This window comes from Motacilla alba, chromosome 1A (genome assembly GCF_015832195.1).
Source record: "Motacilla alba alba isolate MOTALB_02 chromosome 1A, Motacilla_alba_V1.0_pri, whole genome shotgun sequence".
NCBI lineage: Eukaryota > Metazoa > Chordata > Aves > Passeriformes > Motacillidae > Motacilla > Motacilla alba.
In genome coordinates this window covers 1,565,233-1,584,884 of record NC_052031.1, presented here as the reverse complement: position 1 = coordinate 1,584,884, position 19,652 = coordinate 1,565,233, and the positions used below count along the sequence as shown (strand labels likewise).

General features: G+C 49.0%; 1 protein-coding gene across 1 annotated transcript in view; it reads left to right on the top strand.

Annotated features, from left to right (window-relative positions):
* Positions 1–19,652, top strand: part of LOC119708268 (collagen alpha-1(VII) chain-like) — an 82,404-nt gene that overhangs the window by 23,633 nt on the left and 39,119 nt on the right. The window contains exons 22-49 of the mRNA XM_038154443.1: positions 593–716; positions 1,908–2,051; positions 2,985–3,175; positions 3,603–3,671; positions 4,253–4,333; positions 4,414–4,440; positions 4,641–4,685; positions 5,296–5,364; positions 5,460–5,537; positions 6,281–6,307; positions 6,465–6,518; positions 7,164–7,235; positions 7,479–7,529; positions 7,711–7,746; positions 8,255–8,290; positions 8,541–8,576; positions 9,117–9,149; positions 10,199–10,261; positions 10,544–10,603; positions 11,314–11,349; positions 12,551–12,613; positions 14,554–14,598; positions 14,813–14,884; positions 15,892–15,945; positions 17,152–17,190; positions 17,342–17,377; positions 18,073–18,198; positions 18,726–18,842. Of these exons, the coding sequence (XP_038010371.1) occupies positions 593–716; positions 1,908–2,051; positions 2,985–3,175; positions 3,603–3,671; positions 4,253–4,333; positions 4,414–4,440; positions 4,641–4,685; positions 5,296–5,364; positions 5,460–5,537; positions 6,281–6,307; positions 6,465–6,518; positions 7,164–7,235; positions 7,479–7,529; positions 7,711–7,746; positions 8,255–8,290; positions 8,541–8,576; positions 9,117–9,149; positions 10,199–10,261; positions 10,544–10,603; positions 11,314–11,349; positions 12,551–12,613; positions 14,554–14,598; positions 14,813–14,884; positions 15,892–15,945; positions 17,152–17,190; positions 17,342–17,377; positions 18,073–18,198; positions 18,726–18,842 (1,884 nt within the window). The remainder of the gene's footprint in view (positions 1–592; positions 717–1,907; positions 2,052–2,984; positions 3,176–3,602; positions 3,672–4,252; positions 4,334–4,413; positions 4,441–4,640; positions 4,686–5,295; positions 5,365–5,459; positions 5,538–6,280; positions 6,308–6,464; positions 6,519–7,163; positions 7,236–7,478; positions 7,530–7,710; positions 7,747–8,254; positions 8,291–8,540; positions 8,577–9,116; positions 9,150–10,198; positions 10,262–10,543; positions 10,604–11,313; positions 11,350–12,550; positions 12,614–14,553; positions 14,599–14,812; positions 14,885–15,891; positions 15,946–17,151; positions 17,191–17,341; positions 17,378–18,072; positions 18,199–18,725; positions 18,843–19,652) is intronic.

Below are 19,652 nucleotides of genomic sequence, written 5' to 3'. Positions count from 1 at the left end.
AATGGTTGGGAATCCAGAGTGGAGATGGTTGGAATTCCAGAGTGAGGACAGATGGGAAATCCAGAGTGGGGGAAGGGCTGGGAAATCCAGAGTGGGGACAGGTAAGAATCCAGAGTGGGAATGGTTGGAAATCCAGGTGTGGATCCAAGTGGGAATTGCAGGATGTCCCAGCAGCTCCCTCCTCCAACAAACAGAGAACCAAAGCTCCAGGTCGTGATGGGAATCACCTCCAGGGCAAATGAAGCCTGAAGGATTTAATGACAGCAAAGCCAAGGGGAAGACTCAGTTCCTCTTTTATTTGGGGTCATTTATTTAATTTAAATGAGGAAGGAAAAGTTATGGAGCTTGGTTAAGGTTGAGCAGGAAATGGAAATTTCTTGGACTCTGCTTGGAGGTTTTAGGTGAATGATGAAGTCACCCTGGGTCAACAAATAACTCAGGGAACATAAAAAAAATTTGATTTAGGTGAGGATCTGACTCCCTTTTCCCAGAGAATTCAACCTCTTCCCATTCCCGGTGCACCACACTCTGCCTGGAGTCAGTCTGTCCCGATTCCTGTGCGTTTGGGGATTTTAACCCCTGTTTTGGGCAGGTTGCTGTTGCTCAGTACAGCGAGGAGCCCAGGGCAGCTTTTCACTTCAACCAACACCGCGACCGCAACGGAGCCCTCGGAGCCATCAAGGGGCTGAGCTACACCGGAGGCAACACCAAAACAGGTCTGGGAGGGGACTTGGACACCTGGGATGATCCTTCAGGCCCAGGACAGCACCTGGAAGTCAAGGAAAACATTCCTCTGAGTGGTTTGGAGCCATTTCCTTGGTGGGAATGTCGTGCTCAAAGTTGTTTCAAATTTAGGAATGGATTAAATTTGATTTTTGGGAGTGGTTTTTCCAACCACTTGGTGCTTTATCCATGTCCTGGTTTTCCCCCTGGGTTTTCCTCATTATTTTATGATTTTGCCTGCACTTGAGGGAGGTTTTTACACCATAAACATGTGAATGGCTGATTTGAAGCATTCTTGCATCCCTGAAATCCAGATATTTTGTCTCATTTAAAAAGCTCAGAGAGGGATGACACTTTCCATGTGCTCATTCCCAGCTGGACACTGGGAATACCTGGTTCCCTGGAGGAACACAACCAGGAATGGTAAATTAAAGATGGTTAATTTTAATTTAATTGTTTAACCCAGTTGGTTAGAAACTGGTGCCAGTAACTCCAAGATTTGATCCCCCTATAGACCATTCAGGAATTGGGCTCAATGATCCTTGTGGATCCTTTCCATCCTGGAATATTCCATAGTTTTGTGATTTTTCAATGAATTTTTCACATTTGAGGCGCCCAAATCCCTCATCCTGTCTCACTGGTATTGGACAAGAGCACAAAAAAATCAGGAAAAGTAAAAATACAGGAAGTTTTGTGGGATTGCTTAGGGAAAGAAGGCATGGAATTGGTCAGGCTGGAAGTTCCTGGCTAACCTTGCCTCTAATCCTTCTTTTTATGGAATTTGTGTTAATAAAGACATTTTACTCCGTGTAGGAATATTTCCATAGTGTTTGGGAGCTTCTTGACCATTTCAGTCTGTGGGAGGTTTTTTTATGAAACTTTCTTGGTCTTTCCAAAGATATTTGAAAATGGGAATTCTGTGAATTTTATTCCAGAAGTGTAAGAAAAGTGCTTCAATTTCCTGAATATTTTGGCTCCCCTTTTCCAAAGCTATCTCCTGATTCCACCAGAACCATTCCAGCCGAGCTGATTTCCTGCTGTTATCCTCCAAAACACGTTTTCCCATACCCAGGGCTTTCCACTTTTGAGGAATTCCCTTCATCCTCCACCAACGGAAGGAGATGCTGAGTCCAAAGCTGTGGAATTAATCCAGACTCCCACCCTGTCTCTCCCTGTCTGCTCAGGCCATGCCATATCCTACGTGCTAAAGGAATTATTCCAGCCCTCCAGAGGGATGAGACCGGGTTTTCCTCACCTCCTGGTGCTTGTGACCGATGGACAATCCCAGGATGATGTGGTGTCCCCAGCCAGAGCAGCCCATGCCTTGGGTAGGAGTTCCCAGTTGTGTTTCCCTTGGCTCTCCATGAATTTCCAGAGAGTTGAGGTTACCCTGTTGTGTTTCCTTCAGTTCTCCATGAATTTCCAGAGGGTTAAGGTTACCCAGTTGGATTTCCCTTGGTTCTCCATGAATTTCCAGGGGTTTGAGGTTGCCCCGTTTTGTTTCCCTTGGTTCTCCATGAATTTCCAGAGGGTTGATGTTACTCCACTTTGTTTCCATGGTTCTCCATGAATTTCCAGAGGGTTGAGGTTACCCTGTTTTGTTTCCCTTGGTTCTCCATGAATTTCCAGGGGTTTGAGATTGCCCAGTTGGATTTCCCTTGGTTCTCCATAAATTTCCAGGAGGTTGATGTTGTCCTATTTTGTTTCCATGGTTCTCCATGAATTTCCAGGGGTTTGGGGTTACCCTGTTGTGTTTCCCTTGGTTCTCCATGAATTCCCAGGAGGTTTTGAGATTGCCCAGTTGGATTTCCCTTGGTTCTCCATGAATTTCCAGAGGACTGAGGTTACCCTGTTGTGTTTCCCTCAGTTTTCCATTAATTTACAGAGGGTTGATGTTACTCCACTTTGTTTCCATGGTTCTCCATGAATTTCCAGAGGGTTGAGGTTACCCTGTTATGTTTCCCTTGGTTCTCCATGAATTTCCAGGGGTTTGAGATGGCCCAGTTGGGTTTCCCTTGGTTCTCCATGAATTTCCAGGAAGCTGAGGGTGGTGCACTTTGTGAGGAGCCACTTTGAGGGCACTCTTGGTTCCTTCCCTCCTTTATCCTTTCTCTTTTCTCTTGCCCACTTGTCTTGGTTTGCTGTGACTCACACCCAGTTCTCTGTGGGTTCTACCTGATCCCACCAGAGGTTTTTACCAGGTAGGGGTTTGGAAACTCTGATCCCAGGGATTAAGAGTGGTGGAATCCATGTCATTCCAGGGCTCCGTGTCATTGCTGTGGGGGTGTCAGGAGCTGACCCCCTGGAGCTCCACAGGATCTTGCTGCAGCAGAACCCCCAGAACGTTTTCTACGTCAGCACCTTCGATGACTTCCCCCAAATCCTCCAAGAACTCATAGAAGCCATTTGTTCTGATCCTCAGCTTCCAGGAACCCAAATCCCACTGGGAAAGGTGAGTTCCTACTCATGGGAGTAAATCCAGCCTGGAGTGGGTCAGACACAAGGAAAATCTTCCCTGAGGGAAGTTTCAGAGCAGAATCAGAGCAGATTTAGGGCATCCTGACCTCACTGTCCAGCCCTAAAGAAACCTTTTAAATCCAGAGAGTGGAACTGGGGAAGCCAGGATGGAGCTGGGAATGTTTTGGTGGATAAAGCCCCTGCAGAACACTTAGATATCTTAAAAATTCACATTATAAATTCATGGGAATAGACTTTAAATGTCTGAGAATTCTGCAGGATGCTCACAACTTTGCTTTTCCCTTTTTCTTGCCTAAGCCAAGGAATGTTTTAGTCTGTGTTTCCTGGTCACTCTGGTTTCTTTGCCATCCTTTGCTGGATATTAATTCCCTGATAATTTTTTTTTCTCTTTTCCATGGAAGAGCTCCAGGGGCTCAGCTGCTCACAGGGGTTATGACCCCCACACTACGAAGGGAGAGAAGGGGGAGCGGGTGAGTCACGGAATATTCTCAGCTGGAAGGGACCCACGTGGATCTTTGAGTCCAGCTCTTGAGGGAATGGCCCTACAGCATGATCCACTTGGATAATTAATATCATGAAGCCATGGAATGGTTTGGGTTGGAAGGGACTTGAAAAATCATCCAGTTCCATCCTCAACACCTTCCACTATCCCAGGTTGCTCCAAGCCCTGTCCAGGCCTGGCCTTGGACACTTCCAGGGGTGGGACAGCCACAACTTCTCTGGGAATTCCATTCCAGAGCCTCCCCACCCTCCCAGCCAGGAATTCCTTCCCAAATTCCTTCCCAATTCCTTCCCATTCATCCATGCCCTCTGGCAGTAAATACAACCAAATTATGACCAAGGAAGAGTTCGAGCAAAGAATCACCCTCAGATCTTTTCTCTTGGTGTTTTGCTCCTCTTGCTCCATGCTGGCTTTGAAAATCCAGGAAAAGGGAACTGCTCTGGGATTTGGGAATGCTCTCAAGTGTTAGGGTGCTGCCTGAAGCTGTTTGGGTTTGCATGTCTGAGGTCTCCCCCCCCCCCCCCACAGTGTTCTTTTCCATGTTTTTAGGGTCTCCCTGGGAAGGATGGCATTCCTGGGCTGCCGGGCAGGCCGGGCCGGCCGGGTCCTCCAGGTCCCCCTGGAATCATGGTATGGATTGGTTCTAACAAACTCCTCCAAAGGGCCATTCCGGAGAAAAGTGACCAGTATCCCTCTGTCCTGTTTTGCAGGGGCTCCCTGGCAGCCAAGGTGACATTGTGAGTATTCGGAATCCTGGGGTGGTTTGGGTTGGAAAGGGCCTTAAAACCCATCCCATTCCATGGGCAGGGACACCTCCCACTATCCCAGGGTGCTCCAAGCCCTGTCCAGCCTGGCCTGGGACACTGCCAGGGATCAGCACCCATGGTCTTGGGGCTGCTTTTCTGTTTAATACTGCAGAATTTATTTTTCATTCCAGGGATCTCCAGGCTATCCAGGACCCGCGGGGCCGAAAGGAGACAGAGTGAGTTCCATTCCTGGATTTCACTGAAAAAAATTCATTTCTTTGTTGTCACCTCTCTTTTCCAAGCATTTTCACTGGGATCTCTGGCAAACGTGAATTTTTAAGCTGTGTCTACCTAATCCTACACTGCCAGACTTCATCCTGGGGAGTTTCCCTCAGGAATTTTATGTCTTTATGGAGTAAAGTGCTCAATCCTAATCCCAGGTTCTGGGCACAATTAATTAGTTAATTAATGGCAGGAGAGGGTGTGGTCATTCTGCCTTTCTGAGTTTCCATTATTAACAGACCTGGTTTAATCCGTTTAGGACACTAAAATATTTCAATATTGACTGGGGGCAGACCCCAGGAGGAGCTTCCTGCCCTTCTCCCAGTCTTCATTCCTCCTCTTTCCTTGCACCCCCCTGAGCTGCCTATGCAAATAAAGATCAGGAGTGGATTCTGCTGAAAGCCAACTTCCATGTTTTCCTTGGGATTAATTTTTTTTCCCTGCCAGAAAACAAAACTCAGGTCATGGCCATGTGGTTTTGGGTACCAGGTGCTTTGGGTTGATGGAATTGCCCCTAAATCACCCCATCTGCTCCTGGATCTCCCAAGGTGCCTTTATCCACAGGGAGAGCCAGGCTATGTGCTGGGAGGAGTGGAGGTGATTCCTGGCCGGAATGGGCAGCCTGGCCCCCCTGTGAGTATCAAACCCCAGGTGTGGAGGAGCCTTCAGCTTCCCAAGGGCTGGGAGAGATCCCAAATCCCTCTCTCTCCTGTTTTCCCTTGTTGCAGGGACAGAAGGGGCAGCCGGGGGTTCCTGGGGTTCCAGGGCCGCCAGGTTCTCCAGGGCCACCAGGAATCTCCATCAAGGTGAGTTGGCAGCACAGTTCTGGGATGTGCCACTGATGCCTTGAGAAGGCTGAGCTAGGACAGAGGCTGGGCAGAGTCACAGAATAAAGCAGGGATTTATTCCAAGGATCTCCTCCATGGATCCACCTTGGGCAGCACAAGAGCCCAGCCAGGGCTGCAGCCAAGAGGAACCAGAATAGTCCCAAAATGAACCAGAATGGTCCCAAAATGAAACCAAGATGGACTAAAATGGCCCCAAAATGCACGAGCGCTCCCGGGGTCTCTCCCTTGGCTCAGCTCTGCTCCATTGGCACCTTGCAGTTCATTGTCCCGTTCCAGCTTTAGCCCAGGCACTCCCACCCTGCTTGTTTGTCTCTCTGCAGCCCACGCTGTTTGTGCTCCTGGCTGAGCTTTGGCTCATTTGTCCTTGGTCCCAGCTGGAGCAGGAATTGTTTTGTCTCCCTGCTCTGTGCAGAGAGCTCCCCATCCCATAATATGAACCCAGCCCCACACGCTGAAGCAGCACAGAATGTGGAACACAGAAAAGCCAAACCTGAGTTATCAGCACAGGAAAAGGAGACCCAACACCAAATATTGCAGGTGGAGGTGTCTGGAGACCTCTCCTAAAGCTCTGCCTTTGGTGGGAGTGGGAATTTTGCTCTCTTGGATTGTCAGACTGCAGAATTTTTTTTCTGGGATGAAGTTTGGTGAGGAGCCCCTAAATGCCCATCCCATGGGAATTCTCCTTGTCCTTTGCGTTTCAGGGTGAACCAGGGGATTCAGGAATCAGGGTGAGTACCTGAGGTCAGCTTTCCCTTTGGGATGAAAAGCCTTTTTTTCTATAATTACTTCCAAGCTACCCAGGAAGTTCTGGCTTCCAAACCTCCCAAAATTCCATGGAGATCCATGAAGAGATCATGGAGTGAGACTTTCCTGTGCTTCATGCAGGGTCCCCGTGGGAGGAGTGGCCTCAAAGGTGACAGAGGAGATACGGGAGAGCCAGTGAGTCCCAGGAAATCAGGGGAAAACGGGCAGGAGGGAAAAGTGTGGATCCAAGAGCGTGGGACAGCAAATGGCCTGAAGTGGCAGCAGATCCAAAACCAGGGAAGGGTGGTTTTCCCAGAATTCGCAAGGAGGTTTTTCCCCCACAAAGAGGTTTGGGGTGTGGGAAGTTTGAGTTCAAGGGGAAATACAAGAAGAAGTCCATGGAGGAATACTGGGAATGAAAGACACCAGGATTGGTTTGGGAATTTTCTATGTTACAAATGGCTCCATCTGAAGGGTAACATCCCTGTGCTGTTTTTCCATCCTTCCTGGATCTGTTTTTGGTTGGTTTTGGCATATTGGAGAGCCATATCCCATAAACCAGCCCTTTCCATGGGTCTGGATTCACCATTCCAGACCAACGTGGGCTCCCAGCCTCTGTCTCCCATTGTTTCCCCTTCCTGAGTAAAGCCAGGGATTCCTAACTTATTTGTGAGGGAAAAGGAAATTTGGGAATGCACAGACAGCTCTGTAATTCCTCAGTTTTAAAGGAACTGCTCGGATGGACAGATCAGGAGAAATATTTCTCTGCAGAATTAAAAATAAACCTTTCCAGTTTGGAGGGGAAAAAAAAGAGATCTGATGATGTTCCTTCCTTTCCAGGGAAAACCTGGTTTGCCAGGCCCTGTGGGGCTCCATGGGGCTCCTGGACTGCCTGGACCACAAGGAGAAAAGGTTGGATATTTCCTGAATCCCTCAGCCCGGGGGGAAAATGACAGGAATAGCAGGGTAGACCTGTGGGGAGGCATTTTGGGATGTCCCAGCATTCCTGGAATTTACTGGCTCTGCTCAGAGCCAAACATTTCTAAAGGAAATGTCTCCCCTCCTGTTTTGCTAAGAAAGACTCTGGAGCAGAAATCTGGGAAGGATGGGTGCTCTGGGATCAGCATTCCTGAGGATTCTGTGCTTTCCTTGCAGGGAATGGCAGGAATTGGCATTCCTGGCATGAAGGGGGAAGAAGGAGAGCAGGTGGGTTGGGAACCTTGCAATGAGATTTGCATTAAAATCCTCTCAGAGTGTTCAGTCTCCAAAGTCACCTCCAATTTTTAGGTTTTCCTTGGAATCCCATGGTTCCTCGTGGAAAGGGTGAGAAAATGGAGGATTTGGGGTTTAAAATCAGAGCTTTCACTGTTTCCTCTGTTGTTTTCAGGGAATGATGGGACCTCCAGGAGCACCAGGACCAAAGGTGGGTGCTGAAATCCTGAGTTCTCAGGCCTGGAATTCAGGTTCCAAGGAAATTTTCTGCCCTTAACCAATATCATAATTAATCATTATAATAATTCCTGTGGGAATCGTTGGATCATGGAATGGTTTGGGTCGGAAGTGACCTTCCAAGGCCACCTGGTCCAAACCCTCTGGACTGAGCAGGGACATCTTCAACCACACCAGCCTGACCTGGAGCCTTCCAGGCTCAAAAGCAAAGAAAGGGAATAGTTTTCCACTCCCTGGACTCTGGAATTCCTGGCTGCCAAGGAGAGACCTGGAATGGCAGCAAGGTGGGATATTTTCAATAATAAATGGCTTTTGTGGCCAGGGAGGCTCCAGAGTCCCAGGCTGGACGAGCTGTCCTGTAATTAATGGAAAATTAGATTGAAGAGCTCCATCCTTCCCTCCCCCCCTCTGGATGGCAGCAGGAGCCAAAAATGTTGGATCTGTTTCCATTCTGGTGGAAATTCCCTTCTGATTTCTTCCAGGGAATTCCAGGACCTCCAGGGCAGAAGGGAGACCAAGTGAGTGGAACAGTCAGAGAACGTTTGACCAGCTCAGGTGCAATTATCCTGATTTCCCCCAGCTTGTTCCCTGTGGGATCCAGCAGGGATATCCTTGAGCTCACTTCTCCCCTCTCCTTGGCTCTTGTGCTTCTGAGATGACTTTTGGGCATTTTTAAGGAATAAATGGTGGGAAAGGGATGAGAAAAAAGTTTCCCCTGCCTCGCATTCTTCATTCCATTGGCCACCATTCCTTCCTCTTCCCTTGCAGGGAAATCCAGGATTTCCAGGTGCTCCAGCCTTGGAGGTAACTTGGAGTGGTGTAGAGCCCTTCTTGTCCTTCAGCTGTGCAGCTCCATTCCCAAAATGCCAGGATTCCAAGAGTTGTGTCCCACAGAACCGTGGGAAGAACACCCTGACCTTTTCCCTCCCAAATTTGTCTGCTTCTCCCTTGCTCCACTTCCTGTATTCCCAATATTCCCATTGTCCCCTCAAAGGAGCTCCACTGCTCTCCAGGAAACACAAGGATGAAAGTTCCCAGCACTGAATCCCTGTGCTCCAGGCCTGTCCCTCCCCAAGCTCCTCATCCACAGGGATGAGCCCTGCTGGACACCCACAGCTCTCCATGTCCCCCCAAATTCCAGCTTTAAGGAGAAACCTCCATGTGGCCACCTCTGTGTGCCATAAGATCTCTTATCCCATTATAATTCTTATCCCATAGCAATTTTTATCCCATAAGGTTCCTTGCTTGCTTTGGAAAAGGTACCACGAAAAGGAGATTTTAAAATTAAATTAAATTAAATTTTTTAAACAGAGGATTTCTGTGATTTCTTCTTCTCCCCCTCAGATTTCAGGACCTCCAGGCAAGAAAGGTGTCAGGGTAAGCCTGTTAATTAATTCATTCATTAATTAGCACTGCTTGAAAAGGCAAGATCTATTCCTGGAAAAGCAGAGGTTGTTCCATGTTTCCTGAATTCCATCCAATTGTGATTGACAGGAGAGGAGAGCTTAGAAAAGTCTTGTCCCGGGGATATTTCTCTTGCTTTTATTCACATTTTGTACCTGGTATTCCCATTCTAGCCTTAGTCCAGGGGAAAATTTGGGATTTCAGAGGGGAGACATCACTCAAGTGCAGATCCAGCCCAATCCCAGAGGACACTTCCAGCTGTTCCCTGGCTGAATTGTCCATATTTTCCAGCTGCTCTAGAGAGTTCCAATCACTTTCTCAGTGGCTTTGAGGTGGAACATGATCTGGAATATTTTAAATTGAATTTTTTAACTTTTTTCTTTCAGTCTTGCTCCCTCATGGCCATCCTGCCAAGAACCTTCTCTCGGTGAGAAGGATTTACTGCAGGACTGATTCCCCGTGGCTTTTCCATGGAAATTCCCTACAGTGCTTCAGACCTCCCTCATTCCATAGACACAATGAATTTTGACTTTTTTTGCTGGGATTCGATGTTGGAATCACCTCCTTTTATTGGTCCCATTGCCCAGACTGCTTAACCTTGGCTGGCAAAAATCCCTCTTTTCTTTTAGGCTGAGCTTAAGTGCTGTCCTAGGAATTTTGCTGTGGCCTTGTGATGGAATGTGGCCTGGAATATCTGATTTTTTTTTTTATTATTCATTATATTTCACTGACAACCTGCAGGGAAATGACAGGTGTTCATTTATTCACTTTAAACCAGTAAAAATGCGTTTATGGTGCTATGTAGTGTGGCAACAACTGTGATGAGTTTTGGATGGCAGACAGCAGGTGTCATGGAAAAAATTCCTTATAAATCCACGATGGATGGATGGCTGGGTGGATTTGGCAAAGGAATTTTTTCTAGTGTGCATTAGAAGTGCAAAATGCAGCCCTAAGGAGTCACGGGGAAAGGGCTTGGCTTCCTGCAGGATATTCCTGGTTTCAGATGTGTTTTTTATTCCCAGGGAGATCCTGGACCAGCTGGACCACAAGGAGACAAAGGAATCCCAGGAGAAAAAGGGGAGAAGGTGATGACCTTGCACTTCCTTCAGGGATAAAAGGATTTATTTTGTTTGTGGCCACCAAGGAAACTCTGAGGGAGATGGAATTCCTCCCAGAGGAATCCAGGGGAAAACTTCCATGTGTAGAAATCCAAAGCTCCTGGAAAGGAAATCAAGGAGGGAATAAATGCTCAACTCCCTGGTTGTCCATGGGGATGGAAGTACCTTGGATCTGCTCTGGCTTTTCCTGCTCTTGGGAGGTTTGGAAAAGCTGCCTTGGCAAGACCCTGAATCCCTTTGTTTTTTCAGGGAAGTCCAGGATTTGGGATTCCTGGCCAGCCTGGGCTGAAGGGAGACATCGGTGACAGGGTGAGTGGGACAGTGGGGTGGGTGTGGAATGGGAAGGGCCCAGGGGACAAACCAGGAGGTTTAGGGACAAAATCTCTCCATCACCTCCATGGATTTGTTTGGCCCTGAGGAGATGAACATTGGGGAGGTGACAAGGAACCAGGCTGGTGACCCTGTGGAGGTCTGGGGTGATGGGGTCATGAGCTCTGTCCTCAGGAGAGTAGCAAAGGTGGGATCCCCCAAAATGTGGAGAATTCCTCATGACTGGAGGAAAACACAGGTGGTCAACACTCAACTGGTGATTCTGTGGCCAGAATCCAAGGAATTTCCAGTTATTTCCCCTCCTGAAAGTCACCTTGGTCTTCATCTTCCTGACTTTTGTGTCTAGGAGGGTCTTGGTGGCTCCCATATGACTCCAGTGATGTCCAGGAAGGGTTGGATTAATCCTTGCTGTTCCCTTCTCCAGGGACATCACAATCTCGTTCATTTTAATCCAGCAAAAGTTGGCAAATCCCAATATTATGGATAATATACTTCCAAGATATCTTTGGAAGAGGGGTGGGAAGCTCAAAATATTGATGGTTTCAAAGAGGGGGAAACAGGAGACACCTCTGGAAAAGGTGCACTTGGCACAGTGTCCCACAATCTCTCGTGGGACATTCCCTGTTTTCCCCTTCTCTGATTTTACCTGGAATTATCTTACCTGTGTCACTCCTTCTGTGTTTCTGCAGGGAAATGTGGGGTTGTCTGGGAAGCCAGGTCAGAAGGTGAGTCCATGGAAAGCTTTGTTTCCTGGGAGGGTGGGCAGGCCCTGGCACAGAATTCCCAGAGCAGCTGGGGCTGCCCCTGGATCCCTGGAAGTGTCCAAGGCCAGGTTGGACACTGGGGCTTGGAGCACCCTGGGATAGTGGAAGGTGTCCCTGCCCATGGATGGGGGTGGAACCAAGTGGTCTTAGAGGTTCCTTCCAACATCTTTGATCCGGCCTTAAACTCCTGCTAATCCTCACCTGCAGGATTTTTCTCAGGAAAAGTTCAAAACCAGCCAAGAAACTTTTGGAAAAGATCCCACCTGCGGAATTTGTTCAGTGAGTGTCTCACTGTGGGCATTCCTCAAGCAGGGATCTCCCCAGACTTGGCTGGAGGAGGGTTTGGGTTTGGGGATTGTTCCGTAGATCAGTGAATGGAACATTTAAACCAGATCAGCTTCCAGCATGGAGAAATGGGATGTCACAAGAGATAAATGGGATGCAGCCAAGCCAGGAGCTGTTAACGAGACGTGTTAATGAGGCTGCAAAGTGGAGGCAAGGAAAGGTGGTTGGGTTGGGAGAAGGCCTGGAGAGGTGCTGTCACAAATTTCCCAGATTTCATGGAATATTCTGAGTTGTGAGAAACCCACAAGGATCATCCAGTCCAGCTCTTAAGGAAATGGGATCAAATCCACGACCTTGTGGGACAAACATCAAACAGAGCAGATGAGGACCCATCCAGGAGAGCTCAGCTGATTTAAATGGGAATAAAAATTTAAACGTGGAATGGGAACTGGTCCTGTGTCCAAGACTGGATCCATCTCGAGTCTCTGCTAATCTGAGCTGCTCCTGGAGGTGGAGAACCTCAACTGATTCTGTCCTCAGTGAATTCCAGGGATGACTGTGGAGTCTGGATAGATGAGGTTAGAGCTGGATGCTTTCAAGCCCAATAATCCTATAAAAATAATAATAACACTATAATTAAATAAACTGAAATGCTATAAACATATTTTATTAAATAAATCAAAATAAAATAAATATTAATGCTACAAATCCTACAATCCCAGCCCTTCCTAGCAGAGGATAAATGCTCTGAGCCCACACTTCATCCAGGATTGTGGAAGCAACTCCATGACCATGGATGTGCTGCTGGAATCTGCCCCTCAGTGCCTGAGGGCTGTGGAATGCAGGACAGGAATGTGACAAGTCTTGTTTCCTTTAGGGGGAGAGAGGTGAACCAGGATTCCCTGGAAAACCAGGAGAGGCCGGGCTGAGAGGAAAAGATGTGAGTAAAGGCAGGATCCAGGGGGATGGAGCTGCTGATCCCTCAGGACCCACCAACCAACAACCCCAGCTCTGCCCTGAAATGACAAACAAGGGACAGCTTTTCTTCCTTGTTATTCAGCATCAGTGCCCAGAGCAGCTGGGGCTGCCCCTGGATCCCTGGAATGTCCAAGAAAAGGTTGGACAGGGCTTGGAGCAGCCTGGGACAGTGGGAGGTGTCCCTGCCATGGCAGGGGTGGCACTTGAGGGGCTTTGAAGTCCCTTCCATCCCAAACCATTCTGGGATTCTTTGATCAGGATTTTTGTCACTGAGTCACATCTGCTTGGCGTGGATTTAGCTCGAGGTACAGCCACACCAGCCCTGAGGGGTCGCTTCTGCTTCCGAGCCTCAGATGATCTCAACTTGGAAAGGATCCATCAAAATTATGGAGCCCAGCTCCCTGCTCCCACAGAACTGCCCAGATATTTCCCTCTTATGGCCAGACAAGGCGGGCCCTCACAAAAACATCAGAACAGGCTTCTGGAAATTTCTCCTGACCCCAGTGAAGAGCTTCCCTCAGCTCTGAGGGCTGGGTTGGTCCCTGGAAATGGAATAGGAACCCTATTAAGAGTTCCCTCCTGGGATCAAATGAGGTGGCCCTTCACAAAAACAAGATGGGCCCTCACAAAAACAAGGTGGCCCACCACACAAATCAAGATGGCCCCTCACCAAAACAAGGTGGCCCCTCACAAAACAAGATGGCCCTTCACAAAAATAGGATGGCTTCTCTCAAAAAGATCCTGACTGGCTCCTGGAAAGCTGGATTTTTATAGATTGAGCTCGAAGTCACATGACCTGGAATATCCCTGTGGCCAGTTTGGAATATCCCCATGATCATTTTGGAATATCCCTATGGTCATTTTGGGTCACCTGTCCTGCCTCTGTCTCCTCCCAACCTCTTGTGAATTCCCAGTTTTGCTCCTGGAAGACCTTTCCTGACCACAGTCAGTGAAGAGCTTTCTGCAGCTCCAAGGGTTGGGTTGATCCCTGGATGTCAAGTGGAATAGGATCATGCAGGGAAATCTTGGGGAAAAAGGCAGCAGCTGCATTCCAACAGCCCTGCCTTTGGAGCTGTGATTCCAGAGCAAGAGCTCTGAATTTGAGTAGGAAATGATGGTAAAAACCTTGGGAAAACCCAGCACTTTTGCATTGTAGGGAGGAAAGGCTCCTCTGGGAGCAAGGTGCTCCCACCACTTCCCAAGGTGCCAGGAAAACAGCAGCTCAAAAATGAAACCCTTGGATTTGTCCTGAAGTTGATCCATGTTCGTTTTATTTCCTGTTTATTTGTCCTTAAACGAGGCTGTGATGAATCCTCTTCGCCTTTCTTTTATCTTGGATTTCACATTCCAAAAGGCTGGAATGGGAAAGCCACAAAAAAGAACTAAAATGGTTTTTTGGTTTTTTTTTCCCCTGGGAGATGCTGAAAACAGAGTGCCATGAATGGAATCCCAGAATATCCCGAGTTGGAAGGGACCCACCAACATCATCCAGTCCAACCCCTGGCCCTGCACAAGACACTCCAACAATCCCACCCTGTCCCCGAGATCATTATCCAAACATTCCTGCAGCTCAGAACAGTGGGGTTTGGTGGCAATCACCTCATCCTTTCCCTAAACTTAAGTATTCCGGTCACCCCACACCTTGTGCCCCTTTTTCCTCATTTATGGGAATGCTGTAAAACACCATCCCTAATTTAAGACATCCCAGATATCCCAAAACCTGCCTCTTGCCCAGTTTTCCAAGCATTAAGCAGGGCTAAAGAGATTTAACCTCCATTAGAGCCCCTGGAATGCTTGATGGACTCGGTTCTCTCCCTTTAAACCATTTCCTTCAGGTTTAAGTGCAATAAAATCCCCGCCACTTGATGGAAAAACATTTGGAAAGCTGCTGCTCTCTTTTAGGGAGAAGCTGGAATCCCGGGAGAGCCAGGAGTGAGAGGAATCAGGGTAATAATTCCATTTTTCTCACTATTATTATCATTTCCTGCCCTGGAGAGTTTAGGGGCTGCTCTGTTTCCCTTCTCCATCCCAATGGGAGCCCTCACTTGGAAATATCCACTTCCAAATATTCCTTTCCTGTGGGAAAAATTGCATTTTCCTTTTCTGAACTGCTGCTTGGGCTCTGTTTGAGATTTTTTTTTCTCTCAATCTCTTCTTGCAGGGTCCTCCTGGAATCCCAGGACGACCTGGAGAGCAAGGAATGAAAGGAGATCCAGGAGAGCCTGGAAAGGATGTAAGGAATCCCTGAAGGAGCAGCTGGGAGAGGGTGGATTTTGGGAGAGTTTTTATTTATTCCCAGCATTATAAATAAATATTTCTTCAGATTGGGGTTGGATGGATCCAACATGGATAGATCCAGCAGAGATGGATTCACTCCATCCTTTTTTCATCCCCGTGGGAAAAAAAAATCAGGGAAAATATTACCAAGTTTCTCATGACTTTACCTAAATCCTATTTGGGAGATTCCCAAAAATATCAAAGCAACTCCTCCCCCTCTCCCACCATTTTTCCTGTGGCCATTTCAACAAGAATTGAAAGTTTAAATTTGTAATTTAATTATTTAATTTATTTAATTGTTTATTTTATTGAATTATTTAGCTTATTCTATTTAATGATTTAATTTTTTTTAAAATTTTATTTATTCTTGCTGTTTATTTTGTGGGGACAGGGAAGGGCACGAGGCAGAGCAGCCACAGCGGCAATTCCCAAGAAATTTTGCTGTGCTGGGAGGAAAAACTCATTCCCAGAGGTCCAAAGTGTCTTCAGATGGTTCCTTTGCAGCCATTCCTGCCAAATTCCTGATTTGCCTGCAGGATTCATGTCCTGAGTCACAGGAAAAGTGGGACTGGGAGGAAAGCTGCAGGAAATATCCCCATGGATCCCAAACAGATCCCAATCCCAGGCTTTCCCAAAGAAATGGTGTTGCTTCCTCAGTCAAGATGTGATGGCAAGGAAATAAAAGCAAAATTTGGGTTGCACGAGAGGTAATTCCATTATTCCAGGTGGGATAGCAAAGGAAAAGCCAGGAAAAGCAGGAAAACTCCCAGGAACATGAGCCCTTCTGGAGGTCAGACTTGGAGTGAAGAGCAGAATTGCTCCAAATTTAACCTGAAAATGGGAATTAGGGAGACACAAGAAGGGGTTGGTTGGTCCCTCTGGAAAAGGTGGCGTTAGTTTGGGATCAGCACCCAGGAAATGGGAATTTTAGGGGGGAACTAACGCATTCCTGCTGGTTTTCAGGGAGATCCTGGGAAGGACGGCCTGAGAGGTGAAAGAGGCCCCCCAGGCCCAAAGGTAGGTCCTGAGTCCACGCTTTTGTGGTGGTGCCACCACCTGGGGCAGGTCAGAAAGGAGGAAAACCCAGCTCAGGTCTCCTCTGACCCCCCTAAAAGTTTGGGATTTCAAAGCAGAGCTCCTGGGATGGGCTCAGGAACTCGTGGTGGCTCCGGGGCCGTGTCCCACATCTCCACTGAGCTTCTTTGGGAAGAAGAATGTTCTTCAGGAGTCAAACAGGATGAATTTCTGGAATGTTCACAGATTGTTCCTTCCTTTCCTCCTCCTACAAGTTGAAGAGCACAGGGAAAGGGGTGGAAGGAGGAATGCCTTTCGATCCCACATATCCAAGATCTTTAGAGGTGGGAACAGCTCCTTCCTTAATGGAGAGGAAAACGCTGCAGGAAGCAGCCCCGGTGGGGACAGGGAGATTTCCTGGTTGCCACGAGATCCAGACCTTTGGAAAAGCAAAGATTTATCCAGGGAAGAGGCATCCCTAGTTCTCCCTGGCACACCCTTGGCTGGAGATGCCACCAGAGCCTTCCTGGTGCCCTTCATTCCACCGGAATCTGTCGATGCAGAACCCGGATTTCAGTGAAATGAAGCCCCTCAGAGAGGCAGGTCAGCCCCACCTCAGCTGATGTTCCTCACCCCGGGAGCCTCCAGGCTGGACCTTCCCAACCCCTGCACGCTCATCCATGACTTAATCCCTGCACGATCCAAGATCTCTCGCCTGGAGATGGAATTCCATCACTGTGACCATCTGTGGGAGCCCATCCCGCTGGAGATGTTGGGCCCAGCCACGTGTGGGGCCGCCAGCACCACGGCCACCTCCAGAAGGGACCACCAGCCACGAGGACACCTTGGCCACCATCCTCCTCGGTGTCCTCTGCCGTGGTGGCACTGGTGGCACCGAGGGACCTCAACAATCTTTCCTTTCCCCCACGTTTGTGGCCAAGAGGTGGAGAAGGGGATGGAGCAAAGCTCTGGCCCAAACCTCTCTTGGATGCTGCTCATGGGCCAGGCTTTCCCAAAAAATCCATCTGTGCCTGTGTCCGGTGGAGGAGGGAAGGAGCAGGGTGGGATTCAAACCCCTAAATGGGATTTATCCAGGATTATGGAGCGGGCTGGTGGCAGACAAAGGGCCAGATATGGGATTACCCCCCTTCCTCTTCTTGCTCCTCATGGAAATGACAGAATTAATGAGCTGATCTCGTTTACTCCAAGGGAGAACCCGGCCCACCAGGAAGAGAAGTGGAAATGAAGGTAAATCAATCAAAATTAATCACCATATAAATGTTGGAAGCACCTCCCTCTCTGTCTGGGTTGGGATGGACCAAGTGTGTCCTCTTGGTCATCAGCCACCTCCAGGAGAAACTTCCTGGAGAGCAGTTGGGACTTTTCTTTCCCCTTGCAGGACCTGGAGAGGCTTTTTGAAGCGTACGGGATCAAGGTAGGAGATCCTTTGTCCTTCCCCCTGACCAGGGGTTGTAATTTGGCTTTTCTGTCTCTTCCCTCTGGAATCCTGGAGGTGGCATTTGCTCCCCCAGCAATCCCAGGAAGGTTCATTCCATTTGCTTTTCCAGGTTATATTTAAATATTTCTGGGACAGATTTTTTTTTGCTGCCATTTTATATGGTGGCTTTGAGGCCCCTGTGACAGTGACACTTGGACCTTAAAGCCCCTCTAATTCCAACCTCAACGCCTTCCACTATCCCAGGTTGTTCCAAACCCCATCCAGCCTGGCCTTGGACACTTCCAGGGATGGGGCAGTCACAGCTTCTCTGGGAATTCCGTTCCAGCTCCTCCCCACTCTCCCAGCCAAAAATTCCTTCCCGATACCCAACCTAAATCCTCATTCAGTGCAAAACCCTTCCCTCTTGTCCTGTCCCCATATTCCCATGGGAAAAGGGGTTCTCCCTCTTCTTTAAGTCCCCTTAAAGTCCTGAAAGGCCACAAATGTGGGGTTTTTATTTAGGATGGGGACAGACCCCACAAAAGCTCCATGGATCAGCTCCTTGATCCCAAACCTATTTAAACCATCCCTCAGCTGTCCCTGCTTGTTTTGGGGTGGCTGCTCTTGCATTGCCACGTGCTGGGGACAGGAGGGTGGCACTGGGCTGCCTTACTGGTGTGCACTGGTTCCAGCTGGCGCTGCTGCGGGACCTCTCCGACGCGATCCTGCGGGACGGGCTGGACGGGCTCCTGTGGCACCGGGCTGGCTCCAGGACCAGCAAAGCTTCCATGGAAAACCAGGCAGCCGTGCCTGTCACCGTGAGTCATGTCACCTGCAGGGAGTGAGGGAGATGGGAACGAGCCACCAAAGGCATCGGGGTCACCTCTGTCATCGAGAGAGAGGCTGTGGCACCAGGATCTGGGATCTTTGGGATAAAGGGATACAAAACATTCATTTTTTAATGGGAATGAAGGAATCGACCAAGCTTTGTTGTCCAAAGGAGTCATTCCCAAGCCACCAAAGTGTCCTTGTGCCCTCTGGGAGCTTTTGGAGTGGTGGGTGTGGGGCTGGAGGCACCAAAAGGGGTCATGAATGGGGTCTCGACAGCAAAAGGGATCCCAGGGAGGGAGGAGGATTCCTTGGAAGGAAAGTTTGGATGTGGCCAGCAAGGAATTGCTGCCCACTTACCCCTATCTTGGCTCAGAAATGTCACCAAGTGGGACAGAGTGTGCTGGAAGGTTGGGAAAGGTTGGGATGAAGCCACCAGGATCCAGCTCCTGATGGGTGTGGCTCTGGGAGCTCAGGGCTGTCACTGTCACACCAATCCCTTGTTTTGGTGTGCCAGGATCCGCTCGTGTCCGACACTTCCCACCGTGTCCCGGCCGGCACAGAGGTGACAGGAGAAGGACAGAGCCTGGAGCTGGAGGCCCCGGAGGTGTCACTGTCTGGAGGATTCCCTGAGGTGAAAATAAACAGCAGGAAAGATGAAATTGGGGTTTTTACTGTGTCCAGTTCTGGGCTCTTCCAATCAGGAAGGACACAGAGAGTGTCCAGGGAAGGGAACGGAGCTGGGAAGGGTCTGGAGAGCCAGGAGAGGCTGAGGGAGCTGGGCAGGGGCTGAGCCTGGAGCAGAGGAGGCTCAGGGGGGACCTTGTGGCTCTGCACAAGTCCCTGCCAGGAGGGGACAGCCGGGGGGTCTCAGGGAACAGGGACAGGAGGAGAGGGAACGGCCTCAGGCTGGGCCAGGGGAGGTGAGGTTGGACACCAGCAGGAATTTCCCCATGGAAAGGGGGTCAGGCCTTGGCAGGGGCTGCCCAGGGAGGTTTGCAGTGCCCATCCCTGGAGGTGTCCAAGGAACTCCTGGAGGTGGCACTCAGAGCTCTGGGCTGGGGACAGAGATGGGGATCGGGCACAGGTTGAACTCCATGGTCTTGGAATTCTTTTCCATCCTGGGATTCTGTGGAGTGTCTCCTGCCCTGGCAGGGAAAGATCCAGTCCCCTGGTCAGGATGGATTGGGATGGTCCCTGCTGGGACTGCCAGAGCTCCAGGAGCATTTGGACAACGCTCCCAGGGACAGGGTGGGATTGTTGGGATGTCCTGGGACTGGATAATGCCTGTGGATCACTCTCCACTCAGGACATTCCATGATTCTGTGGCTCCAGAGCCCTCATTTGGAGTAACCAGACAAATTCCAGCCACCTGCATCCTGATTAACAGCTCCTATTTATGGGAATCAGGAATTTATCCACAATTTTAAGGCTTCTCTCCTTG